A 12,765-nucleotide genomic window follows, 5' to 3' on the forward strand; every position below is an offset into this window, starting at 1 on the left:
TTCTCCTACACGGGGGGCGGGGGGGGAGGGATGCACTGCTCTGCAAAAGTTCCCAATGGGCACTTCATTTTACGTTTTCGAATCAAACTGGTGAAAGTGGCCCACTGTGGGGCAGAGGTCGCAATCGGGTACCCGATACCCGTACCCTACCCGTACCCGGCCGGGTACGGGTAGCCGGGTATCGGGTAGGGTACGGGTACCCGTTTGCGACCGTGGTGCGACCAGGTACGGGTAAGGAATCAAAACCCGTTTGCGACCTCTGCTGTGGGCCACTGGGAATAAGGGCCAATATCCTGTTAATGATCACTGCATCTGGCCAATTTAATTGGTGGTGGTTGTTTTATCTAGTAAACGTTTTTTAGGCAATTGTAGGCAGCTAGTATGAGGCTGGAGGTCATTGATATTGTTTTGCAATGAGGGTTACTTCTGGAATATTAACGAGTTGTTACAACTTAAGGTGTTAAAATATTTTTACTCAACATAGAACATCCCAGTATCCTACCATGCACTGCTATTCATGGCACAATCGGTATATGTTGGCAAATATATACACTTCAACCAACCTCAAAGTCAGTAGCATATATGCATTGCTGTGGAGAATTAAGGGTAAAAGCATAAGTCGGTGCTGGCACATATTTATATTTTAGTCCATCAGCCTATTGGCATTCCAGATCAATGATACAGCTTGGTTGCTTAAACAAATGCTGCTTGATATTGGTCTTCAAAGCCTAATAGCTAATTGACCGAAACATATATATTTGCTTCGGAAAATAATGCTTTGTAATCACTGTTTGTAATCACATCAGAAAAATGAATGTTACTTCATTATAGTGTTAACATCCGACTGTGACTTCGACTGCAAACTGATGAAAGCTAAATGCTGGTGTTTCATGAGAGGCATATAATTAAGTGTGGTGTGTTTATGAGTTAACAGATGCAATGTGAAAAGATACAATGTGAAAAACAAAATAAATAAATAAATGACGATCCATCATCGTAAAATTTCATTTTTATTTCGGAACATTTCGTTATATTCTTTTGTTTGCCGTAACACATTCGAGATTTACAGCGTGTTTTTACGCGTCCTAGTAAAAATGATTTGACCAAATAAAGTAATTGCGTCTCAAAATAATTGTTAGCTCCCGTTGTGGAGAATATAAATAACAAACAAATAAGCAGACAATGTCTACTTCGTGTATCGGTCTTTCTACATAAAAAAAAAAATCTGAAGTATTCCTTACAAAACCCTTCAGCCACACGGCCTTCTGGAAGTGGATAATCTCAGCAACTTTGAAACTGCTTGAATCGAATCAATGCTGAATTTACACACTCCCAGAATGCCAAGCGGCTGACAGATTATGTATTACTTTGATGTTTTATGCGAGACAGAGGTGCAAGAGACAGCTTGCTTATTATTTATTACATCTGGCTATTATTGCTATCTCAAACTTATCAACGGTCTTCATTTTTCTGATGACGTATTTTATGCAAGTCTGAATTTAATAAACGCATTTTTGTGGTCTTTTAAAAATCATAATTTAAGGCATGGCCAAATTAATTTACACTCACAAAGTGACTTAACAATGACCTTAATAGGAACAGAAGCAGCTAAAGGACACTGCAGGTAAGGCGATACCACCACACCGCACCTGCAGAGCTGTGGTGGCTGGCACCTTCGCCGAGCCGTTTTTCAATCCACGACTGGATGAGGGCCTCCCCACGCTGTGCAGGTCATGGTGGGTGGGGGGTCATGTGACCATACTTCACGCTAGTCAGTGCGGATTGGTGAAGGCGGGCGGGGCAGCATAGACGATAGCCGTGGTACACCATGGACTTTGCTTTACTGCCCTCTGCTGCCTAACGCAGTGTGCATGATGGTCGCACATCCAAGCACTATCCTGGCTCATAACAACTTCGTTTCCGGGGTCTGTCGAGATCGGGTGCATTCCATTCGATGTGGTCATAGATGCCCTATGCGGATACTTGGGGCGTGTGATGCGTGTAGTGGACGGAAGCCGATTTTCAAGCGATAACTGGTGAAGGAACATGGCAAAAATCAATGGAAGCAAAAGCTACTTGTACATTTTTACCACCAAAATATCAGTGCACACGATCTGCTAAAACATGAATTGAATCTATAAATTTTAACATATATTTTATATATATATTACCCCTGTAAAATGATCTGGGATCGCATTCTCATCAGCAGTCGGCATTTTACCTGTAAAAAGTGGAATTCAATTCCTGGAACTTGGGCGTCGAAGATTACCACTGCAGCGTGGATGGTTCAACATATCCTATTTGTGGCACAGGTGAAGCATTCCACTGACCACAGCGGTTCATGTCATGAATCCACTTGGACCCGCTATTCATAGGAACTTAAGTCGGGCTCGCGTCAGAAACCTAAAATACTGAAAACGAAAGTTACAGGTTCAGCGGGGTTCCTTTGCGACCGGTGTGGGGACAGGTTCGTCCGGATCTCTTGCTTTAAGGACCAGATTGGTGAACATGCTAGAAAGCCATGGGTCGTGGGCATTTCTAAGAGGTACAAGAGATAGTAATTGAAGTGATAGGAGAGTAACACCGAGAGGAGAGACAGTCAGATGAGATATGCATGTTGAACCTCTTTCCGTACGTAGCCAACCATGCTAAATCGGTGGTACGACAAGACACAAGATGCATTCATACAAGACGTTGGGAGATACTGCGAAGAGAACATTTCGATAGAAGACATACGATTCAGAAAAGACGAAGGTTGAGATGCATTTATAAAGATGCAACCGAGTTTGAGGGGATGTATTGCGAAGAGGCTATACGAGAGCGAGCTTGGAGAGAGAGGGAACCATGGAAGGGTGTATACGGTACCCAGGCTGTGCCCAATATTAACTCACAAGGCCCCAACCCCAACCGACCCCCACTCCCGCACATCATGTGGCTCCAAAGACAACACGACGAGCAAGATGGTTAACTTGAACTCACAGCAGCTGAGGGCCATTTTTTATTGCAATTCCAGTGATGTGACAGGCGAGGCTAAGCAAGTTAGCTGGACCTATTTGACCCACGGGCCAGAGATTGGACAGCTCGAGTTTTGTACCTCATTACCGATATTGTTCAATCATGCTCTTTCATTTGTGACTGCAGATTTGAAGGACTTTATTATCATTACACAAATCAAATAATTAATAGAAAAAGTACTTTAAGGCATTCCTGATGAATGGGAGGGACTTTTAAGGACGAGAAAGGTAGATGAAGATGGGATCCCCTCGTCTCTTCGTACGAGACGAGAGGTCACGCAATTTAATCTTCTCGATGCCAACGGGTGCAGAAAATATTTACCACCGGCACTCAAACTCCACGCCAGGGTCCGTTCATCGTGAAAGACGCAGCGGGGTGCGGCATGCGGGCAGCCTGGCTGTGCGTAAACCCCCGGGAAGCTGCCGCAATGCTTGGATCACGCCAACGAAGCGCTCAAGAGGGGTGGTGGCTCTTGTCCCCCCAAAAGTCCACTCATGCTGCCACGGTCACGGACGAGAGATTTTTCACCGCGGCAAGATTGGGCGTTCCCCGACGGTCCCGTTAGCGGTCCGGCTTCTGCAGGTGGAAGACTTTGGCGGTGTGGTCCCCAGACGCCGTCACGAGCATTGACGAGTCCCTGCCGCAAAAGACGAACCAAGGGATGGATTAATGGGTGGCACACGGTGGTAACACTTGCGCCACACAACAAGAAGCTCGAGGTTCCAATCTTGACTCGGGTGCCCTTTCTGTGTGGAGTATGTATGTTCTCCCCCTGTTCTGCAGGGGTTTTAGTCCACCAGCCTAATTGCTGTCAAGACCGATAAATATCAAGCAGCATCTGTTTAAGCGAGCAAACTCTGCATCAGTTCGGACCTTCTGGGTGTCGTCAGCAGAGATGGGCTTGTTAAAAAAATGCTACTGGATTACCAAATTCTATTTGCCAAAAGTTATCCATGTAAATAAATCAACCGATAAACCGCGAGTCTGTTACAGTGCGGCACTCGGCTGGCTCAGTGCTTTGAACGGACCGTTCGAGTCCCACTCACTGCAGCCCAGTTCTCCACACACCACCACTACCCGCCGCCACCGCCACCACCGCCACCCTCACCTGCTGAGCGCAAAGTCGAGCACCTCCCCGCGGTGTCCCTGCAGGAGCCCGGCCGAGGCACCGCTGCGCCCGTCGTAGAGACGCACGCGGCCGTCCAGGCTGCAGACGAAGAGCGTTGCCGAAGACAGGTCCCACTGCAGCTTCACCACGCCCACCTGCTCGCGCACGCAAACAACAACAGTGATCCCCCCCCGCCCCCGATATCCTTAACAGACTGTTGGGACAAGTGCCGTTTGTTTTTTCTTATTACACCCCAATACAAGCATGATACAAGGCACCGGTCACCGAAGGAGTGGGGGGGGGGAGTGAACAGAAATTCCGCAAACAGCAGCCCGAGTTCAACGCGACAGGGCCCAGTGGGGGGGGGGGGGGAACTGGGCTGACTGCCCCACCCAGTTGGGGACCACGTGCGGGGACATGAAGGTTTAATGCTGGTGAACTACCAATGTTAAAGGCAAGGACCTTCTATTTACGCTATGGGGTCCTCGTTCGTTGCAAACTTATATAAAACACAACTCAACATAGTTATTGGCATCACGTTTGCCAGTCTATATTTAAAAAGACCGCACTCAACACATTCACTCTGCGTTGCAAGTCGATTGTTTAAGACCCCGCGAGTGGGTTATTGTTTTGAAACCCAGGACTCACCCCTTCCTGCAACCTGTGGCGCAGTGTCTGTGACGGGACGTCCCAGATGACCAGAGTTCCATCCAAGTACCCCACAGCAATGAGAGGGTGCCTGTCCGCCAGATTTTCAAGATAAATTAATTCCATCGATTACATTTTTGAAAGGAGGCAAAAGGCTTACTGAATGCATTGCCTGAGCAATTTTATATCCATATATATATTCCATTTAAACAACAAATACAAACTCCGAAACCAAGTAATTCCAAACTTTACAAGGCACACCTTCCCAACCTCATGGCACAGATTTGCATGAGTCCCCCCCCCCCACCCCCTGATATTGGAAATTCAATACTTTAAAAAACACATTTCAACAAAAAATGTTAAGCTGCACGCCAGAGCAACTTGCGTGCATAAAATATCACGGTCACGTGGGCATAAGTGGGTGTGAACTCGCACGCCAAACACACCGACCGTATCCGTTTGCACGTTTGCGAGTTTATACGCGCAAATCTCTTCGCGCAAGTCGAATGCCCCAAGCAGACTGAGCTTCCTGGTAGCGAAATGGCTTCCCGGCTTTTTTTTTTTACATGTAATCTGACGAACGATGAGCGGATGACAAGCATGAGATTGACGTACACTTTGCAGAAGCCCACCGACTCCACAGAGTTGGAGCTCCCCGCCTCCTCCTCGTCTTCGACGGCAGCGCCAGCACCGCTGCCCATGCCCACCTTGGCATCCAACGTGAACACGTGCAGGACCTGGGCACAGAGCGGTGACAATCAATCACCCAGAGCCATCCAATGTGTGCAGGTCGAACGTATTTCGCACCGCATGTAGCCAACCATGCTAACCAGCGGTGTGATAAGCGCTGAATAAACATGACGGTGCATAAACGAGGACCACTGCTACTGGGATCACCGCACCTCTGATTAACACGGTTGGCTACGTACGGTGTGGAAGAAGTTCAAGATACATATGCACATACTAGGAACAAATCACCCGGCATACGCCTGATATCTTAAGATCTTAGAAGCCGAGCAGAATCGCGCCGATTCATCTTGAAGAGGTGCTGTGGCACCACCAACGCTGATCCTGACGGCTCTGGAAGAACACCTTCTGGCTGGCGCAGCTAGCAAAAGACATGCGTCGCTGTCTGCCGCCCGCTTGCGTCCCGATATTCCAGGGGTGGGGGGGGGCTGGCTTTATGAGCAGAGCGCGGGCATAAAACGGAGGCGACGGATGACTTGCCTTGCCGGTGGCGACATTGAGCAGACTTGCCGTGCGGTCCACGGATCCGGTCAGCACCAACGTTCCGTCGTCGTGCACCGCCAAACACGTCACCGAGCCCTGGTGCCCATCCTTGCCTGCGGCGGGACAAGGAGGATTTACGGAGAGATCGGCAAAAATCTGCACGCGCAGGGGTCAGTGGTGAGTGTCTCCCCGGCACTCCGCGGCGTCGATGGGTATCTAGACTCAGGGATGTTTTGCGCAATTCATTGTGAAGTATTTATATGCACGTGTGGAAGAAAACTGGAGCACCTGGAGTAAAACACAATTATGTAAAAAATATTGCATCTAATAATGAGCCACCCGGAGAAACGTGATGAACTGCCACCTAATTTATCAATTTCTTCTACGATGGTCTTTTTTTTGGTGTGGTTAGTCCAGTTTTTTTTTTACTTGTAGCCTAAATTTATCATTAGCATAACTTTGCAAATTATTTACGTAAACTGTGAATACATTTTTAGACAGATGATGCAATACTTGACTTGCGAGCATGAGAATCGTTTTGTAAATACAATATATGTACTGTAAAAGTGGTGGGAAAAAAACCAGCCCAAGGTACCCATCGATTCATCTGCATTCTGCAAATAAGCACTTCCATCTACTGGTCACCTCTTAGAACTGCATTGGGGTATCTCACGATGCCTGCAGCACGATCCACAAACTCCCACAGCCTGCCGTCATGGCCAGCCCAGCACAACCACCCACAGAGCGCAAATGCATCGACAGTACCCACCTTTGAAAGTGAACACAGGCGTTGACTGCTTCAAGTCCCATATCCTCACCGTCCCATCTTCGTAGCCCACAACGGCTCCTTTACCTGCGTGCCAACAAAACACGTCCCTCCGTTTAGCTGGGGCCAATTGCGACAGCAAGGGGCTATTATTTGTCGTGAGCGAGCATTACAGAAAAGCAAGCCACGAGGCGGTTAGACAGCTTTGGCGCTTTATAAATACAAATCAGAGCGCCGAGTTGGCGTCGCCGAGATGCTGGACTCGAATTTGAACTTCGGGCGCCCGTGATTAAACTGGGTTCTCAAGTGTATTGAGTTGATGGTTTCAATCCGGTCGCCAAAGACTGTAAAAAATACCATCGCATTAAATTGTGCTTTGCACTTAAATTTGGCTACACTCAGTTTTGATCATTTAAAAAGTATTGTTTGTTCAAGCGACGAACGTTACTCTTCCGTGACAAGACTGATGGCAAATTGTTGCCCCTATCGTGTGCACAAGAGGTCGCTTGAAAATATCTCAGAGGTATCACTGTCATATCTGCTTCTGTGCCCTTTCTCGGACACAAAGGGTTGTGTACTGCTCTGAGAGAGATCCAAATGGATACTTTGTCTCATGACATGACACTGAAAGCACAACAAGCATACAATTGATGGAAAATTACATAAAATAATGGTCTATTATTTTCTCTGGTGGAACTCACCATCTGGGAAGATTTTCCCACACATGCTCTGACAGCCAGGGCCTTGGAAGGTCCTGCAGTCACCGGCAGGAATCTTCCACATCCACACTTCTCCCGAGTTGGTACCAGCCAGCAGCACAGGTGCCTTGTGATGCCACTCAATCCACTGGGAGGACAAGAACAACCGCTTCAAATATAAAATTCCTTTATCGGACCAGGTAAGTAGAGAGCAGGAATCTCTGGTTTCAAGTAAGAAGTGCATAATAATAATAATAAGACACATCCTAAGAACGGGTCATAATAATCACCATCAATCATCATTGCAATGCAAAATGGTGTCTCTTTTACTCCATCTCCCAGGGTCTTGCCATGCAACAAACCATCCATCTATCAGCTGCACATGAAACTACAGAAGAGCGTATTTAAAAAGGCTGCAGCACCAGCTGCCTCTGCTGTTGGCACAACATGTTTACACAGACAGGCCAAGACACGTGGACATATATTTAGGCGAATGCTTTTTTACACGTGACTTTCACACAGTTAGAGCACCAGATACACAAAATAATTGATTTAATACATATGTATGTCAATGTTACGCGAGTGAACGTTAGCCCACGTAGCCACAGAGCAGTGTGACAGCCCTCCTCCTCCAGCACATGCAGGGCAACCAGTCCCGACACCACACGTGCACAAAGGGGACAGGGGTACACGGGGCTCCCTTCAGCTCGAGTGCGTCGTACCTCCAGGTCGGACACCTCGAAAGACCAGAGCTCCTGCGCCGTGGCTGAGCTCCACACCTTGATGAGGCCGCTCATGTCGCCCGTGGCCACCATGGAGGAGTCGTGGCTAAATCCTGCGCACGTCACCGAGTCCTTGTGGCCTACATCAAGGCGGGGGGGGGGGAGGGTGGACGTCGTTGTTCAGGTTGTTACCAGTCCTGGTTTTCCCAGGACCGTCCATTTTTCAAGTGGAAGTCGTGGGAACTGTTTAATGTCCTGGTTTTTGTCAGTTGTGGAATAATACGCCACTCAAGACAATGCAATTGCATGTGGTTCTCTCCTCCAGTACTGATAAATATTCTTCTTACCATGATGATATGTCCTGGATTTTGCACCCATGAGATGGCAACGCTAGTGGTCAATGTTGCATGATTTGCAAATACTTTTTTAAATAAAATTAGTTTTGCACGTTTTACTGATCATTACATGTCCATGCAACGTTTACCATTTAACTATTTTAATTTAATACGTAGGCTTTCACAAAGAATATTACGATTCATAATTGGGTACCCACTTAAATGCTGTAAGAGTACTCTCCAACACATTGGTGTGCTGAAGCAAGAAGACATTTGGCACAAATCAATTCACATGACACTTGTGTTAACTGGCTGCGTCGGGTGGACGGTTTACGACACACTTTTACACGAACTCACCCACAAAAACAAGAATTAATCGTTTACGAATTTCACATGCTGTAACTTAATTGCTCAAATTGCTTAATTTTTTGTTACGTAATATTTTCGGCACACATTTGAAATAATTGCCTATTCATGATCTTGCAATTGCTTAACCATATGAAATATACTTTACTGGAGATTGTCTTATTTATACAAGGTTGCTTACATATATATATTACCCCTACACAAGTGTCACTTGGGGATCTTACACTTAACACCCGTGGGTGTGAGAGCAGGGGTGAAAGAGTTACCGGTGCAGGGGAAGAGGATCTCTCCGTCGCCCACTCTCCACACGTACGCCAGATCGTCCTCGCCGCCTGTCACAGCCAGCGCGTTCGACTTGGGGTCCAGGGCGACGCAGAAAACGGCACCTTCACAAAGCACAAACACCACCACCGGGATCACCACCAGCACCAGAGTTGTCATTCTCTACAGGTGGCTCAATCTACTCTGCTCTGCACTCATTGTCTATAACTGCTTTCCCCACAAGCCATCTGTGCTGTCAACCTCCAGCCTCTGTTCAAAGCTTGTTTAACTGTGCTTATGGCTGTCAGCCTCACTCAATACAAGGCAAATATGTCCAGGGTTAATGTAGATTGTCTTGAGATGTGGGTGCATGTGTCTGCTGTATGAATCCACATTGTAGTGGTAAGTACTTCTCCCATGTTATGACTCACGTAATCACGAGTCTCAAAATATAACTATCTGGCTGTCATGTTGATGACAGGTACCACCTATTCTCGATGCTCAAAAGTACTATATAAAGATGTAGGTTATCCCATAATATATTGGTTTCATCCAGATATTTTGGTTTTCTTCCACATGTCCTACAATGAATAGGTGGAAGTGGCCAAACATCTCATTGCAGCACCCTCCTTAAAACGTCAAGAGAATCAGTGAGACTTGATTATACATGTACAATTCACTGATGGAATTCCAGGTCATGGGTGTTGTTTGACCACACTTCACTCTGATGGTAAGTGTATGGTGATAAAGGCAAGGAATGTATCATTGTAGCATAGAAGTACAATACAACAATGGATTTATCTTCTTGGTTCTTTCGGTAAAGTCGCGTAGAATGGAAATAATAAAATAATAAAAATAAAACATAATAAAATAATTCTCACGACGTTTCGGCCACAACGCAAGCAGCCGTCCTCAGGTGGACAGGTTTGTCGAGGAGACAGCGTCTGAAACGTCGTGAGAATTATTTTATTATGTTTTATTTTTATTATTTTATTATTTCCATTCTACGTGACTTTACCGAAAGAACCAAGAAGATGAATCCCTGCAGTCACGAAAGCTTTAAATCGAAACAATGGATTTTTGCTGCACTACCCTCTTCTGACAATATAGCCCCACAGCAGAATACGACACCTGTTTAATGCGTGATCGTCATCCATCCAAGCACTATGAAGGCTCGTTCCAGTTTGATCATAGGCAAATGGCATTATTATTACTCTCTAGGCAAAGATATTTCAAAACTGCTGGTGATATACGGCGATGGGATTCATCCCAAATCTCATACCTTTGTGCTTCTTGACCGTGAACTCGCTGTCATCAGGAACACTTTCTCCACCATCATCCGCCTCACTCGCCCACTCATTGTAGTCGTCATCATCGTCGTCCTCCTCATCATCACCGCACTCATCAGCAAAATCAACATCTTCCATTTCGTCCGCCAGATCATCTGTTAATTTAAAAAAACACACACAAAGTAGACCGATGCCAGTTTGTAAGCACGCTGAAGGACAATCTAAATGTGCCCAAAACACGTTTTTAGCTGGCGTAGTAATGCCGAGTCGATTTGCATGTCGTGTGTATAAGGGTAAAGTATGGATAAGTATGGGTACTCCCACATATTGAAAGGTTGTCCGAGCAGTTTGGAAGAGTAGGTCAAATACCCTTTAGAGCTCTCTCTCTAGTGGAGGCACTTCTGACCTGATAAATATCAGGACTGCACCTTTGACTTTGAGTTTTGCCTAAAAGCCTTTTAGTAACTTTATATGGCCACAGCCACATTCAATGATTTGCTCAAATACAAAAACAATGTCCCTTCCGCTTGTACCATGCTAAAATGTAGTTAGTTCAGTGTAAATGTTTATTGTAATCTTATACACTACATATAGGGGATGCAGCTGGATGGTTTGTAACATCGTGAGAGATGTCAACGACTTGGGGAGACCTTCATCCAGAAGTGGATGAGCCATGGCCGATGACGACGGTGATTAAAACACACAGCATTTAAAATCATTGATGCACACCAGTGTTCCAACAGCAATTGTAATGCAGATCCCAGTACCAAATGACTGCTTTATGCACGTTCTCTAATGATAACGCTGGCTGTGTTAAAAGCAAGCTTACATTATAAAAAAATATCTGTATAAGAATGTTACTATTTAAAGTGCAGGAAGGCATCACACTGTCAATAAAGGGGCGGTGGGGGGGGGCAGGACACGTCGCTAATTTCATGGTTTTATTTTGGCGATTTCGAAAGGTTTTTTGGTTTAGCCATGTTTGTTGTAGTACGGAGTAAGACTGATGGCCTTAATCTAAGTTGTATTGTGGTTGTTGTTGTTGTTTGACTTGCATCCCACTGGGATTTTTGCACACAGCGTTGGTGTACGGTGATTTTTCTGCAATATTTTGCTGTCTTTTCTTGGATTTTCTGTTTGCACTTAGTCACATAGTCACTTTAAGATGTTTTCTTGTTCATGTTTGTTGCGGTTGCACCCGATTCAAGAGCCGAATGGCTCACAGGGCTATACCTAATAAATGAACTTGATGTGCGATGGTTAATCACGACGGCGAGGCTAACAACATAGTAGCAGCCAAGGAGTGGAACGCGTCCGTCAGAAGGATGCGCAGTCGAGGAGACGGAGCGATGAGAGGTAGGGGCGATGGATCGACCATGGCCGATCATAGCCGTCAACCCAAACGGTTTAGCCCGTGTTCTTGTACAGGGAAATTGAGTTTTTAGGTCCGTACGGCGTACAGACGTTTCAATAGGGGCAACAACAAAATTATCTGCTTGTGTTTCTCCCTTGTGATGGGGCTTTGTAGGATGAACGTTGAGATTTATAAGGGTCACCAATAAGGTCTGGATTTGTCTGTAGTAAGGTAGGGCGCTGATAAGGGGTTGACAGGTAAGGACGATGATCACAAAGTCAACGTAACGCTTACTCACATCAGAAGCCTCGACAGGCCAGGGGGGGTTAATATTAAAATCGCAGACCACAGGCAGTAGCTTAAACACAAACAAATTTCAGTTATAAAACATACCACCTCATCGCTAATATTACAAAAAGAGTAGCAATTAAGAATAACCACAAGTCATGTAAACACAAGTCATGTAAACACGACCGAAAGCAGCACCATTTCCACCCGTCATAGGCCTGGTACTCAGCCGGGTAGGGGGTGCCTCTGCCCGTAGGGCCTCTAGGCGAGGCCGAGGCTGGGGCCTATTATACACACGTGGACACAACGTGGTTTCATCATCTTACCCGGGTTGGCGTCACCGTCCAATTCTATGACCTCTACGACGTCGTCGTTGTTGTTGTTGTTGTTTAGATGCGCCCCCGCGCCGTCCGGATCGTCCATCCTGTAAGTTGTTTGTCTGTTTACACGGGGCGAGAGGACGGGGACGCGAACTTGGAAACTCAACTCAGCTGCAGCGACCAGTGGCGTCGCCCACAACGAGTTCTGGGCCAATGGGAGAGCAGCTCGTGGTGTCCGTGTATTTAATACGGCGGGGTTTTAATTAAGCAGGTGAGCACACGAGGTCATCTCTCTAATTATTGTCGTTATCTGAAATTGTCAATTAACAATGTGACAGGCCACCGAGTCATTTGATTAACCAATG

At 46.2% G+C, this 12,765-nt stretch overlaps 1 protein-coding gene across 1 annotated transcript; it reads right to left on the reverse strand.

The window, feature by feature from the left end:
• Positions 1–2,964: 2,964 nt before the first annotated feature.
• AAMP (angio associated migratory cell protein) lies at positions 2,965–12,618 on the reverse strand. The gene is made up of 11 exons (XM_078608980.1): positions 12,407–12,618; positions 10,432–10,593; positions 9,155–9,274; positions 8,188–8,327; positions 7,469–7,613; positions 6,771–6,854; positions 5,999–6,114; positions 5,387–5,508; positions 4,772–4,862; positions 4,124–4,278; positions 2,965–3,652 (listed from the first exon to the last, which is right to left on the reverse strand). The coding sequence occupies exons 1-11, from the start codon at positions 12,501–12,503 to the stop codon at positions 3,577–3,579; spliced, it is 1,308 nt and encodes a 435-aa protein (XP_078465106.1). The 5' UTR covers positions 12,504–12,618; the 3' UTR covers positions 2,965–3,576.
• Positions 12,619–12,765: the final 147 nt, after the last annotated feature.

Source organism: Lampetra planeri, chromosome 31 (genome assembly GCF_965212315.1).
Source record: "Lampetra planeri chromosome 31, kcLamPlan1.2.h2, whole genome shotgun sequence".
NCBI classification, from domain to species: domain Eukaryota; kingdom Metazoa; phylum Chordata; class Hyperoartia; order Petromyzontiformes; family Petromyzontidae; genus Lampetra; species Lampetra planeri.